The sequence below is a fragment of the Pseudorasbora parva genome, chromosome 12 (genome assembly GCF_024679245.1).
Source record: "Pseudorasbora parva isolate DD20220531a chromosome 12, ASM2467924v1, whole genome shotgun sequence".
Lineage (NCBI taxonomy): Eukaryota > Metazoa > Chordata > Actinopteri > Cypriniformes > Gobionidae > Pseudorasbora > Pseudorasbora parva.
The window spans coordinates 4,232,470-4,253,323 of record NC_090183.1 but is presented as its reverse complement, the minus strand read 5'-3'; the positions used below and the strand labels follow the sequence as shown (position 1 = coordinate 4,253,323).

General features: G+C 41.5%; 2 protein-coding genes across 4 annotated transcripts; both read right to left on the bottom strand.

Moving 5' to 3' along the window:
* Positions 1-317: 317 nt before the first annotated feature.
* On the bottom strand, positions 318-10,672 carry LOC137093847 (GTPase IMAP family member 8). Of its 2 annotated transcripts, XR_010908567.1 has the most exons (7): positions 10,232-10,672; positions 8,248-8,810; positions 5,873-6,191; positions 5,485-5,553; positions 5,043-5,305; positions 2,745-3,660; positions 318-2,561 (listed from the first exon to the last, which is right to left on the bottom strand). XR_010908567.1 is itself a non-coding variant. In XM_067458806.1 (6 exons), exons 1-6 carry the CDS (start codon positions 10,248-10,250, stop codon positions 2,869-2,871), a joined length of 2,025 nt encoding a protein of 674 aa, XP_067314907.1. In that variant the 5' UTR covers positions 10,251-10,672; the 3' UTR covers positions 2,634-2,868. The 2 variants fall into 2 exon arrangements, 1 of the variants encoding a protein (XP_067314907.1); XM_067458806.1 differs by lacking the exon at positions 318-2,561 and having other exon boundaries at positions 2,634-3,660.
* Positions 10,673-11,165: 493 nt separating this feature from the next.
* On the bottom strand, positions 11,166-20,328 carry LOC137093846 (HMG box-containing protein 4-like). Of its 2 annotated transcripts, none has more exons than XM_067458804.1 (12): positions 20,175-20,328; positions 19,509-19,637; positions 19,365-19,437; positions 14,919-15,209; positions 13,767-13,964; positions 13,579-13,682; positions 13,420-13,498; positions 12,502-12,566; positions 12,299-12,422; positions 11,999-12,225; positions 11,535-11,657; positions 11,166-11,438 (listed from the first exon to the last, which is right to left on the bottom strand). In XM_067458804.1, the coding sequence occupies exons 1-12, from the start codon at positions 20,178-20,180 to the stop codon at positions 11,394-11,396; spliced, it is 1,464 nt and encodes a 487-aa protein (XP_067314905.1). In that variant the 5' UTR covers positions 20,181-20,328; the 3' UTR covers positions 11,166-11,393. The 2 variants fall into 2 exon arrangements, with proteins under 2 accessions (XP_067314905.1, XP_067314906.1); XM_067458805.1 differs by having other exon boundaries at positions 11,999-12,213.
* Between the last annotated feature and the right edge of the window lie 526 nt (positions 20,329-20,854).

Below are 20,854 nucleotides of genomic sequence, written 5' to 3'. Positions count from 1 at the left end.
GCTAATTGATTAGCCTACTTTGCTAGCACGCAAAGTTCTCATTGTGTGTCAAGGAAAACCTTCATTGAAATCAAAATATATGAATAAGCTCTGTTGTCCAAAGTAGATTGTTTGTTTCTTTTATTGGTTATCTAATGCAAAATTTGCCATGTAATTGTGCAACATCCAAAACAGTTATTTTAAATATACTATGTTATCTTGACTAAAGTTGAATTGTTGATCGTAAATTGTATTTTACTATTATATGGTCCGTTTTTTTAATTATTTTTTTTATTTTTAATATCAGCAAATGGGGTCCGAAAAATTCAAAGCTTAATTAATTTTTTTTCTGACCCCATTGGCAGAAAGTTGTTCTTGTTTTAAGCATAAACTCACATAATTTATTTTAAAAAATTTAATATTTTAGACATTTTGTTTAAGTAAATGTATCTTGATTTTTATTTAGATATTTGTGCTGGAAAACAAAGTTAAAAATACTTAGGAGGGAAAATTTTTTTTTTTGCAGTGTTTTGATAAAAAATTATGAGGCACGTTAATGTTTAAAACAATGATGTGCAAGTTTCATGGTGACTTGATTCAATGCTTCAGTGTCACATGCTCACTAACTCAACGGATGCTGGAATTTTTGTAATTTATATTTTTTATTTCATGCAGTGCTGCAGCGGTGTCCCTTGGTCAGTCGTCTGGAGCAGATGGGACGTCCTCTGGCCCTTGTATGATTAGGATTTTCCAAGATTTTTCATCGACTGCTGGGACAGGAAAATCATTTTGTTTAAAATCCTGTAGCCGGATGCAGTTTATCCATGACCGAATTGTGAGAATCCAAGCGGGATGGAAAAAGTGTGACGCTGTTCAGCCGTGTTGGGCTGTTTTTCCCCACTGCAGCTGTGGCAGCGGGTATGTGTGGGGTCAGAGGTCATCTGTGGGTTTTAATGCGTCTCGTCTCTCGTCGTATCAGGTGTCCAGGAAGCACCTACAGTTGCTGCTGTCTCATCGCCAGTCAACCCACTTCCTGACATGGACCGCGCAGTTATGAAAAGGTGGGAAGAATGAAAAAGTGAAATTCATCCTCTCCATTTCTGCCATCCGCCACACACACTCCTGCGGCCCGCATGGCAGGAAGGTAAGCTTGCATAACCCTTGATTGAATGACACGCCACAAACGCCCACGCAGGCCTCAGGACGGCGCGTTTCACATGAGAGGACGAGCTTGTGTAGTTCAGGGATACGTGAGAGCTGTACAGCGAGCGTTTCCCGTCTCTCTGCGCTCTGATACCGAGGCCTCTGGGGGGGCAGAGGACTGGTGTGAGACACGGAGATAAAACCCCCCTGATGCCCCTGGAGCAGGGCATTATGGGTACCACACCCTCTCGCTGGCACCGAGCTCAGCCACCTGCACGGTTTCATCATGCCTGCAGTGGTTATGACATCCCTGATGACACTGAGCACTTCCTCTGGCCAAGGTCATACACACACACACACACGAACACACACACATCGAGAATACTCTGACACAGGGTTACCCAACCAGTGATTCATGGCATTGTGACTGGCATTGTGTAAAACCGAAGAATAAAACTCTTAAAGAGGTCATTATGCCATTTTGTTTATTGTGTATAATATAACAGGTTTCCATGCTTTAATGTTCAAAAACACATTATTTTCCACATACTGTACGTTATTGTATTCTATTCCTAGGCTGTCTGAAACGCTTTGATTCCTACAAAGCCCCTCCTTCTGAAAAGCCCAGAGTGCTCTGATTGGCCAAAACACCTCAAGGGTGTGTCAGAAATGTAACGGCCATTACCATAAAGGCTTCTAAAGCAATTGCAAAAACACAGTTAAAATACACCAGTCAAATATTTGGCCATAGGTGACTGAATTTGTCTCATGATTTATAAAAACCTATGACTGAAATCATACTGAGCATTAGTTTTTGAGACAAATGCACATAATTATGCTTGCATGTAAATTGAATCAGAAAAATAAAATGTTAATTTCAGAAAAGTGAAATGGGTGAGCATCAACATTATTGGAAATTTGTTTCAAAAGCATCCAAGGATGCACCTCATGAAGTTGGGAAGAAGGTTGATTCGTCAGAAGAATTTATTTTTTATGTATCATTCAACATAATAATAAATAAATAATATTATTACTGGAAGTCGTTTTAAAATAAATATCCTCCTTTTATCAGGACCGTAATGTTTCTTTAAAAGATGCATATATTTCTGTTTAATATACATTTTAATTGTGTGGTCAGCTGGTTTAGGAGAAGTGATGATATACAAGTGCATGTGAACATCACTTGTTCAGACTAACAGTTTTATGACAGTATAGATATTGCTTTAGGCTGGAACTCATCTAGTGATATTACAGTGTCCCTTTATTCCTCTCAAGAAACGGAACATTTAATTTTTTGAGCACAAATGTACAGTTACAGAATTGAAAAAATGCAGTGAACATGTTGAAGTTGATTTTTTTCTTGTTTTCATGAACCGGTTGGTAAAGAATCAGCTGAGTTTAGAGTAATTTGGAAACATTTAAACCAGTGGTTCTCAAACCTGTCCTGGAGGACCACCAGCACTGCACATTTTGTATGTCTCCCTCACCTAACACCTGATTCAACTCGAGCTCATTAGTAGAGACTGCAAGACCTGAAATGTGTGTGTCAGATATAGGGAGACATACAAAATGTGCAGGGCTGGTGGTCCTCCAGAACAGGTTTGAGAACCACTGATTTAAACCTATCAATATGAATATGAGGCACATATAATATTGAGTTTGTACAGATTTGACTGATGTAAGAAACCACATATGTGGGAATGATTTTACAGTTCACAGAGCAGATCAAACTGTCTATTTCCAGAATCACTCTGTTTTCTGTTGAATGAACCTCCGTCTCCCGACCTCAGTGGCCACAGAGCCCACCGCTGCCCCTACAGCGCCCCCTACAGCTCCTGCGAGGAACACGCCCAGCGCCGCTCCGGTCAGAGCCCCCACGGCCAGCAGTTTCGGCACCCGGCTTGCACATGAGCTCGTCATCTCCCAGATGGAGCAGAGCAGCGACCGATCCGGCACAGCTGAGTCCGGGCGGTTACTTTTCTCCACGGCGGACATCACTTCCACCTCTTCCTCCGTCTCTCTCAAAGCGCTCAGAGGGCGAGACCGGTTCGGTCTGTCTCTCAGGACGGTCTTGATCTCTTCCTGGTTCTGCTGGTAAAATGAGCAGCTGTAGAAATCTCCTCCGCTCTCCTTCACAGTCTGCTGCACCTTCTCTAGCAGCTCCTTGACACCGCTGGCTGTATTTCCACGCTGCAGGACGTGATAGCGGTCGCCGCATCTCTGCACCAGCTCCAGCATCTCCGGCCATTTGGAGCTGATGTACGCCTCCACCTCCTCCACACCTGCCGCTCCCTCCGGCAGAAGGTCCGAGCGTGTGAAGAGGATGATCGTATGCTGGCGGACGGCGTCGAGTCCGAACGCGCCCTCCAGCGCTTTTAGAGATGGCAGTTCTGAGCGAGTGGGCTGGTCGATGGGGACACAGAACAGGAACACGTGAGGGCCCGGGGCCGACAGGGCCACACATGAGGAAATCTGAGCTTTCACCACCTCAGGAGATCTCTCCGACTGAAACCAGTCCGGTGTATCAACCACAGACACCTGAAGGAGACAGTAAAGAGGTTTAATCACATCAATCCTCAGCTTCAGAATGTGAACTTCACTTCAAATAATTCAGTGCCGGTCCTCGGTTGAAATCCCATTCCGGGGTTGGGGCAGTCAGAGAACTGTAGGGTTGGGCGAAGTCTACCAAATTGGCTTCAGACATTGTCTACAGCGAAACATCGAGATGGACGATGGCATTTGGGGTTGCGTTTAAGCTCGGTTAATGTGGTGTGCATCTGGAGAAAGAGCATGGAGCTAAATGCGCATGGAGCTAAAAGGGCTTGAATGAAGAGCAATTGGCTTTAGATAAAACTACTAGAGGATATAACGCCAAAATATCGATCCTGAGTGCTTGTGTGATCCGCACTGCTGTTTTGAAGCTCTGCTCACTTCAACTAGAAACAGGAAAATGGTGCTACCGTTCTGTATCACTGATGGAAAACATGCCGGGGTCCGGATGCAGACCGCAGCCCACCATTTGAATATCACTGGTTTAAAACATCTAGTAGCATAGAATTCATTTGGCATTTTTTGTAAAATAAAATCTTTAGTGTTTAAACTGAGTTCATTGAACTGTATTGTAGGTAATTTGTAATTAAGAGGAAATGCATCTATCGGCCCAACCCTTGACTATCGTCAATGTGAGAAGTTCCAGTACTTAAAAAAAGTGAGGGTACGCTACAGGTCCAAATATAGGCCTGTTTAAAACTGGTATTAAGATACAGTTTGGCTAAACGCACCTGGCGTTTACACCTGGTGTTTTAATCTCTTTTGGCCATTTTTGACCATTTCTGTCCTGGTTTCTTCAAGGAAGAGGGTCTATGAGCAGGTAAATATATGGGACTTTTCGATATAATGGAAGAAATAAGCTCACGCAATTTACATGTGATGACAGAAAAACATATGGAGAGCATCAGCTTTCATTTCTGCTATGAAAGCCACAAGACCAGCCGAATGCTGTGAGTGTGTGTGTGTTTTAGAAATTGTGATAAAACATTGTGCTTGGAACGTTTTTTTGTCTTCAAACCAGACTTGGATCTTCAGCTTACAAGTTTAAATCCTGTCTAGCTTATGCGCTTCCTATAACGTTAAACTCATTAGGTCAGAAGGCCGAGAGTATGGGGTCTTTTGCAGCTGTTTGAACGCATTCGACCCGGTCAAATGTATTTTCGACTACCTCTTTAAGTGGTCGAAAGTGGACAAGCTCAAAACATTTTAGACCTGTTTTTAGCACTGTCCACTTGTGATCCGATCAACCAAAACACTTCTTAATACCAGGTGTAAACAGGCCATAGTAGTGCCCACTTTGAGCACTGCAATAATCAGACCAGTAAGATGTTTCCATGACAAAAGCAAACCCCTTCAACTGTGATACTGACCCGCATGCCTTCCACAAGCGCTCTGGCCTTCACACACTGCTGAGCAGATGCTCTCACATCCTCTCCATGCAGGTCAAACTCCTCACGTCCCAGAATGATGTTCCCGGTCGCACTCTTTCCAGAACCACTGCGACCCAGCAGAACCATTCTCAGCTCAGGCAGTGAAGAATCGTTCAGAAGATCCGAAGAGGAAGATGATGATGATGGTGATACAGGAGAGAGAGTTTCTAAATCATCCGAAACCTTCTGAAAACTGTGATGGACTGGAATGAGAAACACAAACTAATATTAGTATTAGGGCACGCTCTGCTATAAAACTGGTGGGAAAAAAATCCCTGAAGAAGGGACCTGAACCAGAAGATAACAGACTAGACTCTTTTCATATCAGACAGAAAGAAAACAGTCAGAACAAACTAGTTGCGAGTCAATGTTATGAACCTACTAGTGTTAATGAAGCTCTGGCTGTTCTGGACCCCTGGCTCCTCCATCATCTGACTGAGAATAGCTCCCTCTAGAGTTGCACATGAATACATCATCTCATGTATAAGCGTCATTTCAAACAAACATTTCTCTCATCATCTAATTGGGATCAACATATTTTTTTAGTTTTTATGTGATAGATTGATTAGTTCAGGGGTGTCCAATCCTGCTCCTCGAGGGCAACTTTCCAGCAGAAAACACCTGTCTGAAATTTTCCAGAGACCATGAACACCTTAATTTTCTAGTTTAACTGGGACTGGAGCTAAACACTGCTGGAAGGAGGTCCTTAAGGAGCAGGATAGGACACTTCTGGATTAGTTATGTGCATTTGTTCTGGTTTATTTCAGCACCTTTGGTGAGTTTGAAGCTCAGGCTTCTCTCTAGCACTGCATGTTGGTTGTGTGTTTTCTCATACTCCTGCTGCTGTGACTGAAGTCCATTGAACAGTTGTCTCTCAATCAATCCATCACTTACGGTTTCCTCTGTTTTTTTGTCGAATGTGTTGATTTGAGTTTGTTTTCCTCTGTTGCCCCCGTTCCACGCTGTCTCTGTTGCTGCACTAAGTTTCATTTCAATTTTCTCCTCCTTTTCCTCTCTGACGTCTTTCCCACGGGTCTCTTCATCTCTGAGCAGGTGAAATCCTCCGTTCCTCTGGATCATCTGCTCCACCTGAGACGAGGAAAACTAGGTAAACATCTCAAAATCATAAAATGTGTACTTTGTCATAATACATCATCCCATCAGTTATAGTGTGACCCCTAAAATAAGTCCTTTCTTTTACTGTCTAGATAATAAGGTGTGAAATAAAGTATTGCCTTCCATTGCTCAGGTCGTCAAATGAGAACACCAGGATGTATATTTTCATGGTTTTTCATGGTCTTGACTTGAGACTGATCAATGGGGAGTCTGGTTTAAAGTACTAAACCACTACAGATATGTTTTGAGGTCTGTGCTGACTTGTGCATATGATCCACTGTTTTATCTCGTCTTATTTGTGTTTCTGTTTCATCTTGTCTATGGACCTGAGCACACTGTGACTTCATTCACCCCAAAGTAGGAGTGTCCAAACATGCTCCTGGAGTTCAGCTCCAACCCTAATTAAACACACACATCTGAACCAGCTGATCAGACTCACTAGAAACTTCAAGGCAAGTGAGTTGGAGCTAAACTATGCAGGACAGTTGCCCTCAATCAGCATGTTTGGACGCCTCTGCCCCCCCAAAAAAATAATTTTTACACTGTCATTCAGACCCTCTAAAGCTCTCTGTCTTGACTCAGGCTCAACCCACTCGGGTCTTGACCTTGACTTGGATGATAATCATAATAAACGTCTGTTCTACCTGCACTCAAATTTTGCTGCTCTCAGCATTGATTATACTGCAACAACAAATGACTTTGATATAGTGCATGGAAAAGACAGTGTTGTCAGTCAGTCTAAAAAATCATTCAAAGTCTGATATCAGCTATCGGATTGGATCAAATCTTGAAAATGGGTTGTTCAACAGAAAAAAAGGATTCTGAAATCAGATTAAATGGTAAATGGACTGCATTTTATATAGCGCTTTCAACAGACCCATGGCCACCGACGCACACATATTGCCTCACATTCACCCATTCATACACCGACGGCGCGGTCAGCTATGTAAGGCATCATCCAGTTCGTCAGGAGCAGCTGGGTTGGGGGTCTTGCTCATGGACACCTCGACACTTGGTCAGGTGGAGCCAGGGATTGAACCACCAACCTACATGAACCACTGAGTCACTGCCACCCCCTAACATTAGATAAAAAAAAAAACAGATCTTGGTTTTGATGTGGATAAAATCAACGTTTCTGTTGTACTTTTTTGTAAGATTGGGTTGCCTTTTATCCACACAAAAAAAAAAATCAGGATTATCCTGATCCCAGCATTTTTTTTTTTTTTGTGACAAAAATTTAATAAAGCTTTAAAATTGGTTAATTTTTAAAAAAATACAACATTTGTATCAAACGGCTGTAATTATCTAACAAAAATATTATAATTTATTTTAAAGCATTTTATCACTTTTTGTTAACTACATTGGCACAATCGTAGAGATGAACCAGTCAAAAGTTCTTTGTGATCGAATGCAATGTTTCTTGGGTAACGCTACACACTTTTCTGAGAGAATGCAAAAGCATTGAAATGTTTTTCCATCATCTTATATTTTTTCCATCACCATGTCCCTTTAGGGGCTCCATAGAGCACTAGTAATGCAGATTTGGTCATCTGAAAAGGTGTGTATCTGAATCTGGGTGATCCAATCACAACCAGCACAAAAATTAAGGTGGATTCCAAAAGCGCAAGTAGATCGTAAAAACCATTGGCATCAATAGTCTTTACAATCTACATAGGCCACAGTTCCTGAAATCACTGCCCAGCAAAGTTTAGCTTAAACCCTCATCAAACTCACCTAATTGTAATGTTCTAGTGACTCCTGATTATCTTGGTCAAATGCCTTTGATTGGGGTTGAAGCTAAACTCTACAGGGCAGGATTTGACAAGCTCTGACATAGGCTTACAATGCTTTCGGGAAGCGCAGGGGTGTCCAGTCCTGCTCCTCGAGGGCCAACACACCTGCCTGGAAATATTTATCCTGGAGGACTTGATTAGCTGGTTCTTTTAAATAGTAATCAGCAGCCACTGATGTAGGAAGATTCCAATTAGTTTTCAGTTGGTTACCTGTAGTCCCGCCCCCAGCGCCTCACCTTCTCCAGTAGAGTGACAACTTGCTGTCTGTCGTCAGGTCTACGGTTTCTGATCACATGGCAGTGGCCGCAACACCTCCTCACCACCTCCCGCAGCCCCTCCTCCTTCCTGAGGTACTCGTCCAGACTGCGGTCCATCAGGTATTCTCCACAGGTGAGCAGCACCAGCGTGTGACCCAGCACCGACTGCCCAAACATTTGCTCCAGCTGATCCGGGATGCACCGCTCCATCTCTGTAAACTCCCCGATGGGAATGAGGAAGAGGAAGACGAAGGGCCCGGACGCACTCAAACTGAGGGACTGCCGGGTCTCCTTCTGGATGTCGGCCTCCAACTCCTTGCCCCGCCAGTACCATCGAGGGGTTTCCACAATGCACAGCTGCCGATTCTCCGACACCCCTCGCCGTATCTGACTCACACGTGAAGAGGCTGAGGGGCCCAAATCCGAACTCTGACGCAGCAGGGTGTCCGCTGTCAGTGTCTTTCCACAGCCGATGCTGCCAACCAAAACCAAACACAGCTCAGACAGGGAGCCGCGAGGACCGATACCCCGCTCCAGAGAGCCTGAAAGACAGAGACGGAACAAAAATCAGCCACTAATCGAACTCCTGAGATGCCTACAGCTCACCTGCTATCATTCTCGTTCATCCTACCATCAGCCGTTTGCTGCTGCAGGATTCCTGCCATTTGCAGGAGCTGCATATTTTTTCATGGGTGCTCTACACATTGGTTTGAGCCATTCACCTGAGCTATAGATTTCAAGTGACTATTGACTAATGGATGCAGTAAAATGACATCAAGGCAACATTGATTGACTGATGACATCACAAGAACAGTTTCAAAGGCCCTATTTACACCTGGTATTAAGATGTTTTGGTCGATCGGATCACAAGTAGATGACACTAAAAACAGATGTAAACATGGGTCTAAAATGTTTAGAGCTTGCCCACTTTCGACCCCTTCTAGACCGGATTGCTTCATAGTGTAGACACTCAGGTGGTTGAATGTGTTCAAACAGCCACACTTACTATCCACCGACTGACCTAATGCGTAAACATTATGGGAAGAGCCCTGGCCAGACGGGATTTGAACTTTGTCCGCTGAAGACCCAAATTTGGTATGACGACAAAAAACGTACCAACGTAGATCACCATTCCTGATCTAATACACACTCACAGTGTTCGGCTGGGCTTGCGGCTGTCAGAACAGAAATGAAAGCTGCTGCTATCCGTATCTTTTTTGGTAGTCTCTGTGTGCGTTCATATGTAAATTGTGTGAGCTTATTTCGTCCGTTAGGTCGAAAAGTCTAAAAACGTCCATCCATTTAGCCACCCATAGACCTTCCCCTCGAAGAAATCAAGACAGAAGTGGTTGAACTTGGACAAAAGAGACGGATTAAAACACAAGGTTTAAACAGGTATGCGTCTCCCTCGTCTACTTAATCTTAAATGCATCTTCATACCAGGTGTAACAGGGCCATGGCTTTAATAGTGACGTCACAGATTGCAGACAGGACATAAGAACAGGATATAAAAGCATCACACAAATACAATACGACAATGAGAAAATATTCACTAGAAGACCAGGAAATATTAATATAGCAACATCATACATTTTATGAAAAATTCATACATTTTATAAACAAGAAAAACATTTCATTTACAGTTTCAGAATCTATCTTTAGGTTTATGTGATTAATATCTTGTGTTGAATCTCTGTCCTTAAGACATTCTCCCACATATGAGACACCTGTCAGTCCAGTTACACAACATTCAGCAGAACACACACGCATTAGTAATAGAAATGATAACTTCAAATATATTCAATAATTCAACTAATCTAGTGTGTTTCTCCTTACTGTCATACGATAGTTTAATTACATTTTTACACAATTACTAATTTAATGAATGGATAGTCATCTTAAACCGCGCACTGTACAGAGAGAGAACATAAATATGCGCGAATGAATGTGAATTTACTCTTACCCTGCTTTGAGAAATCCATGTGTATGTGTGTGTGTGTCAGGGAGGTCAGTGTCTGGCTGTCTGTCCGGCTGTCAGTCTCCTGGTCTCGGTCTGAAGCGTCTCCGAGCGTCTCCACTCATGTCCCGTCCGAGATGCGCCACACCCCTCACCTCCTCTCCTGCAGTTGGGGTGGAGGAATGAGCGCGCGCCATGTATGTGAATCACACTGATGCAGCCACACCCAGAACAACTGGTTTGCTGGGGTTCAATTTTCTAGCTGGTTTCCCATCCTGCCCCGCTGAAAAATTGAAGCCCCCTCTAAAGGCTTCTTTACATAGTAGAGTGAAAGACTTCTGTGCCTGCTCAAAAAAGACATAAAAGCCAGACCAGAATAGGCCAATCAAAGTGTACAGTTTAAATGCCTTCATACCACCTGAGTGGAATTCAATTACAGTGTAAAGAAACTTAAATGACACTTTAGAAGCACATCTGTGACCCCTTTGCTTGGTATAAAACCAGTGTAAGACTATAGTCTGATTTGCAGGGTTCACCACAGGACAGGAAGGAGTCTGACCACCTTTACAAAAATTACTCATGGTTTTATTATAGTAAGTAACGTTGGGTTTTTATTTTTTTGTCAGATTACCATTTATATAATCACAGTTTTACCACAAATACCATGGTTAGTGTAGCAAAGCCATGGTTATTTAAGCCATGTTTTTTTTTGTTTTAGTTGACAACTGACTGTAAAAGTATTCTCAGCGTTACTATATATTAGTGTACTATATATTAATTTCTATGTACATATTCAAGTGGAACTCTTCTAGAAAAAGAACAAATGTAGGGCGGGGTTTGACTTTGTCTGTAGGGAATTGATTGGATGGTTGCCGAATAATCACAAATCAACTATTTCATGATGACTCAGTCAACTACAAAAAAATAGTCCACTCCAGAGTTAAAAGAACATACTAAAATGGATTTTATTGAGAGAAAAACAACAGAAATACAAAATCAACATCAGATCAGATAAAAATGGAGCGCAGGTTTAAGAAGCAGGTTAAAAGTTGAAGTGTCTTTGAGTTTGTCCAGTGCAAATCTGCGCAAGTCTTAAAGTCTTTTGTCGATGGTTTCATCAGAGCCAGTGGAGACGCCGCAGGAGCTCCATCATCACGGTCAGCATCCTTCATAAACCCGGCATCACGTATGCGATGTTATCCAGAGTGTTTGACTGATCACAAATACAGACAAGGGAGAGATAGTTCATCAGTCATAAGTCATTTGGCTCACTGATGTTTATGTGATTAAACTGATGAATGGTCAGTACCAGCACATGATGGGGGCAGCCGTTGAGTTCTGGGACCTGAGTGGTGAGGCAGGTGAGCGGCCCCAGAGCACACAACACCGAGTCCAAGAGAACCGACAGAGAACCCGACACAGTCACCATGCCCTGAAACACACACACACACACACACCAGAGTGAGATAAAACAAACCTGTGTGATGTTCAGCCACTTCACAGGTAGTGATTGCAGTACCAGTTTTGGCCACAATCTTACATACACTTCCTTTAATAAATTAAATACTTCCTTGGAGTAAAAAAATCTATATTGGTGCACACTGTTTCTGAACACGTAGTCTTGAACATGTCAAAATATTCCTCATTTAAATAATTCTTGCCCAGGGCATATGCAAAATAAAGGGGTGGGGCCTGCTTGGATTAGTTATTAGCGTGTTGAAACTCGCAGTTATGGTAAGGAGTGTGACTTTAACTCTGTGTGTGTGTGAGCACCTCTGTCTCCTGCAGTCTGCGTCCAATCAGAGACAGAGACTCTCCCAGCAGCTGCAGGTGAGCGGCCGCATCGATGGGGTCTACATCTGGGTCTCTGAGCGGCGAGAATGTGGTTGCGTTTGCAGGCCGCGGCGCCGATCCGTTCTGGACGGGAGCGACTGCGGTTTCCGGCCTCTTCAGCACAACGGCGCCCCCTGCAGGAGTCACGGCTGCACCTGAATGATGACCTGACCAAACATCAACACCAAATACTTCAGCGCTGACAGTGACATCAGTGACATGAGGGATTTGACTGCTGACCTTTAACCCTGCTGCTGTCTTTGAGCGGTCGGGACATTTGCTGCGGTTTGACGTGCTTGACGTGTTTGACACTGTCTGATTTCAACTGCTTGCGCTGAAGGTACTCCGATCGCTCTCGCCACACCTGAAAGCCATCAATCGGTCAGCACGACAGCAAACATACTTCACACAGGTGTATGATGGGTAATGATGATGGTCAGCACCTGCTTGTCTCCCTCTGGCAGCTGCTTCCAGGCATCAGCGAGTCTTTTGCTCAAGTCCCCAAAATCTGAGTTCAAATAAACACACTATAAATACTCAGTTTGGGGTCTATACTATTTTTTTATGTTTTTGACTGAAGTCTTTTCTGCCGACCAAGGCTAAATTTACTTGACCAAAAATACAGCAAAAAATGTCTAATCATCATAGAATGATTTCTGAAGGATCATGTGACACTGAAGACTGGAGAAATGATGCTGAAAATTTAGCTTTGATCACAGGAATAAATTACAGTTCACTATATATTCATATAGTTAATGATCATTTCATTAACACTTTACGTATATAGTAATAAAGTACTTACACATCATTAGCAAACTATTAGTTTATAGTTAATTAATATATTATATATTGTAGTATCTCAATTTTTTAATATATTAAAAGGATATATACAAATAGTAAGCTCTTCATTTATTGTCACAGTAATTAACAAAACTATTGTTTCATTTGCTCATACCTAAAGAGTTAGATCATGTTTTTTTATGCTTTGTATAAGAAACTTAAAAAATAAAAAATCTTTTATTCCAATCTTTTTTCTTTTAAATAAATGTTTAAAAACTGACATTGTGGTTTGTAATTAAGTTCAAAATCTAAAAATGGTACTGTGGCATTTAGATACTGTTAAAATCACTCATATTGTGACAGAAGATTGCTAACAGCAAGCTCCAATCTGATTGGCTGATCTTTTCAGATATTCAGAGTTTTAATTGCGATGCTTGAAAGGGAAACATGACAAGAGATCCTTAAGCATGTTTCAGGAGAAAACAAACTCAATTCTGGTTGTTCACTTTACATATAAGACTTGAGATGATCATCAAATATCTACAGAGACACAACAGGCTGATTGATGAAGATGAACCCACCAAGGCCCGGCTCTTCCTCCAAAATGCTGTTTCTGTACTCCTTATAAAAGATCTGATACGCCGTCAAGACCTTCTTCTTCTGCACGACAGACAGACAGACAGACAGTGTAAGATAGTCTCTGTGTTTCAGGCTCATCTGGTCTCAGTGGTTCTCCTCACCTTGTCTTTGCTCTTGCGTTTTCCTCCTTCCTCTTTCTTCCTCTTCTTCTCCACACGGCTGTGATGACCTGTAGTGTACTCGCTCCATTCGGTGCTGCCATTGGCTGAGAAAAGAGTGGCCAGAAGTCAAAGGTCAGCATGAGAACAGCACACAGACGTTAACACACACTGAAGCGTTGCATATGTACCTGATGATATTCTCTTGGCTGATTTACTGCTGTGTTTCTTCTCACGCGGTCGGTCTCGCTCTTTCTTTTTCTTGCTCTTTTTGCTCTTCTTCTTCTTCCTGCTGCTGTGTTGCGATGAGGATTCATGGATCAAGAGTTTCCCACATTCGCTGTCGTCAGCGGAGGACGAGCCGCTGCTGTCAGCCCCGTCAAGACATCCTCCATAATGACCCGATGGACACAATCATCATTACAGACAAAACGTTATTGGTTGATCAAACATAACGAATTCCTTTTATTAGGCATTGTATTTGATCATGTCAACAAATGCACGCGCGATGGCATCCCCTGATGTAGGAGGACAGAGTTTACATTAGTAGTAGAGCACAATACTCCCTGCGTCCCAATTCGCATACTATCCATACTAAATAGTATTCGAAAATATAATTAGTATGTCCCAAATCGTAGTATGTTGAAAAGAGTATTTCAAAGATGCCCAGATGGTCTACCATTCCCGATCAGAAGTGCACTCTAACGGCTGATATTACCCACAACCCATTGCGAGCTGGACGAGGATTCGATTAGAACTACAAAAGTGGATAAAAAGCGTTAAAAAACTATAAACATGACGGATGTGCGAGTCCGACGGATAAGAAGAGGTTTAGATGAAGGGGTTTGAGTGACCAACTATCAGTATTTAACCTGACGAAAAGATATTTATTCAGTGTCATCCACATTATATTTCAACTGCAGCAGCGTTGAGAAGTTTTGTAATGACACGTTTGGCCATTAACTTTTAAACACTCATTATATTTAAACTGCAAACACATGAGGAGAGTCTCTGCATTAAAGACCCATACATGGTAAATCAATGTGCGGCTACATTTCTCTCCAACACGGCAGAAATTAAACTGAATGTGGAGGATTTGAACTGTAATAAACTGGCAGTTTAAACGATGATGGGATGCACGTAACTAAGCGACAGAGTCTGTTATAGATGACGAACTAGTTCATCCCAAAGCTTGCTTTCTCTTCTGCTACACACTCAAAAGTATGTACTTTTTCTTCACAAAAAGAGCGCATGCTTTTAGGACGTAGTATAAGTAGGTGAATTGAGATGCAGTGTATGACTTTATGTTCCTGAGATCATGGATGAAGCGAGTAGCTCCTCACCTTCTAGCTCCACCTCCTCGCCCACCACAGGAAGCCCCTCTCGCACCACCTGCGGATGCTTCCTGGAGGAGGAGGAGTCTCTGTTGTCCTTCCTGCGCTCCTTCGACGTGGACAGGCAAGGATACGCCGCCTCTGCGCCGACCGCCGTGGGAGAGGTGATGGCCTGCAGGAGACCCATCGCCGTCACGGCCGTCTGAGGAGATCCAGCCGGCTCAGAAGGCGTCAGGAGCGAGCGATGGCTCTCTGAGGGACGCTTCTTCTTTTTGTGATGAGATCCGGAGCTGTGATGATCTACACGAGAGAGAAATGAACAACTCAACACGCCATCAGAGCTAACATACACGGTTCGTCCTAGGGCTGGGCTGTATGACCAAAAATTTCTATCACAGTATTTTTCTAAAGTATATCGGTTTCGCAGAATATGACGGTATTTTTTTTTCATTTGCATGACCAGGAGTTAACCACATTTTCCACTGATTTAGAGAGGAAATACTGCAGTAGATTGACTAGAATGCCCTATTTTACTGCCATGAGTTAATATTGTAGAAAAATTCCATACTAAAGTTAATACAGAGTTTGCAAAACCCCACAAAATTATGCTGCGTGGAGACAACCAATAAAACACAGACCTGCAACAAACTGACCACGGAGAGAGAAAAAACACTTGAGGCACCTTAAGCATTTGAGAAATCTAACCCTATATAACAACACTGCCAAAACAAGGGAGAAACACGGAAGAACATTTAAAAGGTCTAGAATATGTTCAATACATTTAAAAACTCTAGTCTGAACAAATGACACACGTCAGTTTAACACAGAAAGATAAACATACACGGTTTGTCCTCTCGCATCTTAATATACTCTTAATATTCAGCAATATTTTTGATTTGACTGTACTGACTCTTTCAGATGAGAACAAAACTGAATCAAGCTGAATGACAGATTTGACATATTTTGCAATATCAATGCAGTTACTAAATTGAATCATCATTGAACTGAACAATGACACTATTGTCTTTTTAGAGCTGCTTTATAGCATACTTTGAATTTGTGTCATATTTGATGAAGTTTGCATCATTGATCCTGTTATTTTTCTGTTTATTACTGTGAAGCTGCTTTGAAACAACCTTTACTGTACAAAGCACTAACGAAATAAAGCTGACTTGTTGAAGACAGATGGTCCTGAGGTGATCCTGATGCTTCTGAAGGAATACATACTCTGAACATCAGAACTACATTACCCATAATCCTGAAAAGTGATCTGCCTATCATAGTCGCTGTTACGCCCACTCGCATAAAGTTTTTTTAATTAAACAGACAAGTACGAAACTTTATTCTGTAGAGTTTTATCCAATTCAGATTTTTTTTTTAAGTGGCTTCACAATAATAAGCATGAAAATAAAATTCTGCTGTAAAAATAGTTTTAAAATAGACAATAGTGTCATTATTCAGCTGAAGTCAGTTCAGTGTTGATTCAGTTCAGTAACTGTGTAAAGTCAATCAATTATGAAGCAAATTTGATTCAGCTATCAGCAGCTCTAAAGATGACAATACTTTTATTTATTTTGAGTCAGTTCAATGTTGATTAAATTAAGTTCAACAAGTGTCAATGCTGCCAAAATCATTGCGAAACAAAGTCAAATCAGTTATAAAACATTTAAACAGAAAACAGTAGTCATCATCCAAATCAATAAAGTTCAAGTTGTTCTCATTTGAGTACCATTGCAGTTAAATCAACAATATTGCTGAATATTAAGTGTTGTTATACCCCAACTAAGCAGGCCAAAGGCAACAGTGGCAAGGATCCCTCGGGCGATTCATTTGAATCTCTCAAATGAAATTACTGATGATTTTTATCCTTTTATGTACAAACCCGATTCCAAAAAAAGTTGGGACACTGTACAAATTGTGCATAAAAACAGAATGCAATGATGAGGAAGTTTCAAGTTTTATTCCGAATACAGAATGGATGACATTAAGTCTGGGCGATATGGCTGAAAACTGTATAACGATATAAGCCTTTCATATCGGTCTATATTGATAATTATTTATGTTTTTATTACCTATTTAAAATAAGGACGAGGAGAAAAATATATTACATTTAAACACCTCTGATTATAATCCCCTCAGTTATAAAGGCAGAAATGTCAACACAACCCTGGAAAACACTCAATTAAAATGTAAACATACTGTAAGTCTAAAATCACACTGAACACATAAACAATTATCTCTTAACATTAAAGAGCATCCGTTGTTTCTTTGTACCGTTTAGATGCTTTGTCATAAGGCACTGATGCAGTGACGTTACCTCTCCATGTCATTTCAAAGAATAGCACAACAGCGAGGGCGAGCGCCTCATGTTAGTATAAACACCAGAATAAAGTATAAATAACGCTTAAGGTGGTTAAACAAGTTTGTGGTATTAGCAGTCTTAGTGGGGACAACGGTTTTGCATAATTTGCAGATGACATCGGTCTGACTATGGTCGGACTTATAAAATCCCCAAAACTGGCGAGCAGCAGACTTTGTTTTCCTTTTTCCTGCCATTCTCGCTCCCTGCGACACTCATTTTCGGGTGATCCCCAAACATGATACTGTGACATGATTGGCTGTTAGCGTGTCACTCCCTACATTGCTAGGCTACCAGAGAGTGAGTGCCTTTGTTCATGCAACCAAACTTCTGGTTTCTTCCGACAAAGAAGAAAAAAAAATTATTGAATGTTTTATCGAACGCATTTTTTATTGATATCGGTTACATGTCTATGACGATACATATCGTTATCGTTTTATCGCCCAGCCCTAGATGACATATCAAATGTTTAAACTGAGAAAATGTATTATTTTAAGGGAAAAATACGTTTTTTGAAATCGATTTTAAATTTCATGGCATCAACATCTCAAAAAAGTTGGGTCAATGCCATGTTTACCACTGTGTGCCATCCCCTCTTCTTTTTATAACAGTCTGCAAATGTCTGGGGACTGAGGAGACAAGTTGCTCAAGTTTAGGAATAGAAATGTTGTCCCATTCGTGTCTAATAAAGGCTTCTAGTTGCTCAACTGTCTTAGGTCTTCTTTGTCGCATCTATCTATTTATGATGTGCCAAATGTTTTCTATGGGTGAAAGATCTGGTCAGCCATGATGTTGTAATTGATGCAGTATGTGATCTGGCATTGTCAAGTTGGAAAATGTAAGGTCTTCCCTGATAGAGACGATGTCTGGGTGGGAGCATATGTTGTTCTAGAACTTGGATATACCTTTCAGTATTGATGGTGCCTTTCCAGATGTGTAAGCTGTCCATGCCACACACACTCATGGATCCCATACCATCAGAGATGCAGGCTTCTGAACTGAGCGCTGATAACAACTTGGGTTGTCCTTTTCATCTTTAGTCCGGATGACATGGCGTCCTAGTTTTCCAAAAATCACTTCAAATTTTGATTCGTCTGACCACAGAACAGTTTTCCACTTAGCCGGAGTCCATTTTAAACGAGCCTTGGCCCAGAGAAACGCATGCGCTTCTGGATCATATTTAGATATGGCTTCTTTATTTACCTATAGCCTTTTAGCTGGGAGCAGCGAATGGCACGGTGGGTTGTGTTCACAGACAATGTTTTTCTAGAAGTATTCCTGAGCCCATGTTGTGATTTCCATTACAGTATCATTCCTGTATGTGATGCAGTGTCGTCTAAGGGCTGAAGATCAAAGGCATCCAGTTTGGTTTTCTGGCCTTGACCCTTACACACAGAGATAGTTCCAGATTCTCTGAATCTTTGGATAATATTATGCACTGTAGATGATAACTTCAAACTCTGTGAAAGGAGTTTTCAGAGAAACTCCTTTCTGATATTGCTCCACTATTTTTCGCCACAGCATTGGAGGAATTGGTGATCCTCTGCCCATCTTGACTTCTGAGAGACACTTCCACTCTGAGAGTTTTTTTTATTATAGTTTTATATACCCAATCATGTTGCCAATTGACCTAATACGTTGCAAATCGGTCCTCCAGCTGTTTCTTATATGTATATTTAACTTTTCTGGCCTCTTATTGCTACCTGTCCCAACTTTTTTGAGATGTGTAGCTCTCATGAAATCCAAAGTGAGCCAATATTTGGCATGACATTTCAAAATGTCTCCTTTCAACATTTGATATGTTATCTATATTCTATTGTGAATAAAATAAGTTTATGAGATTTGTAAATTATTGCATTGCATTTTTTATTCACAATTTGTACAGTGTCCCAACTTTTTTGGAATCGGGTTTGTATAATCATTTGCAATACTTAATGGGATATGTTGTTGATTATTTTATTGTTCAATAACAGACAGGGTAGTAATTAGAACTTCAACTATATGGTCTCAGAACTATTTTCTGAGGAAGTGTCTGGAATCTCGGTGGAGAAAATGAATGGGGGGAAAAAAGAACGGAAATCACTACAGTAACGCACCTCTGTAGAAATGATCCTCATAATGCTTCTTTTTCTTTTGAAACTCGTTGCCAGTGTAAAAGTCATCAGTGTCCTGTGGAGAGCAGAGATCAGTTTCTACACACTTACCGATGATGATGGTGTCAGTGAGTCTTTCATTGGTACCTTGAGCCGTTTCTTGGAGGTCTTGCGCACCTCTGCGTCAATGATCTCTTCTTCTCTCAGCAGATCTTTGTAGGATCTTCTTTTTTCTCTCTGACTGCGGCCAGCAACCAGACTCACCTCACCCTCCATCTACACACACACACACACACACACACACACAACACAGTGGCGAGGAAAAGTTTTTAAAACCTTTGAATATATCTGCATTTTTTCATTGATTACTCACAAAATATGATCCGATCTTCAATCTGACTAAACTTATAACACACAAACAAAAGCACTTTTCACAGCTAAAGATAGCGGGTGATCATTGACAGGGCAGATGTATTTACAAACTTATTTTTGCAGCTGTAAATAGAAACAGACACTGTGTTACTGGTGAACGTGGTTGTTTATCTACATGTATAGGTTTGCGAGGTTTAGTGAGTATAGAAATATGTATGAATGTGTTCCATTGTGTATTTGAGTAAGTATGAATGTGTGTTTTTGTTGTTGTTTATTATCCCTATATGCTAACAAGCTAACTGGCAAAACTTTAAACACTATTAGTGATTCACAGTATAATTCAGACAAAGCGAAGCGCGTTCAACTGAGAATCAAAACATTAAACATGCGTACAATCCCGATAAAATGTAGCTTCGTTTATTCGATTAATTTCCATATTACCTTCATCAAATTTCATGCGTCTCCTGCCGCCATCTTGGCTCTGGGCTGCGCGGTCAGTTTCTCGCGCGACTGTTCGAGCGTGGGGCGTCATCGCGCACTCGGGTGCCTCTACTGGACAGACGGAACGAGCGCTGCTGCTCGCACATATGGTATCTCCAAATATTGGAGAATATTTCGCAGAAATCTGCAGATGTGGATCATGTGACAGTATTGTGTGGATTATGGTGTTTCATTAGCACACAAATGAGATTCCTTCTGATTTAGTCAAAACAATCCCGCCTCGACTGGAAAAGGAACTGATTTCTGGAGAATAATTTAATCAGGAACTCGTTATTTGATCACACGCACAAACTTAATAAGATTGTTTTCTGTTTATCCAAATATTCCATTGACCTATGTATGTGTTTGTGTATTTACACAATGAATCAGACATAAATGGAGAAACGGTTCAGAGTTCTGTATTGTGCCGAATCACGTTTAACTGTTATGCTCGCTCATGTTTAGCGCGCTCTCTCCCTCCCTCTCTGCTCGCTCATGTTTAGCGCGTTCATGCTGACTCACGGTTTCAACATCCGAGTCACGCTCCAGATTTAGTGCTGCGTTTCTTATCTCTGCTCAGCGAATCGCAGGCAGTAAATCACGAAGCGTTATTAACCTGCAGCTCTTATGTAAGATGATCT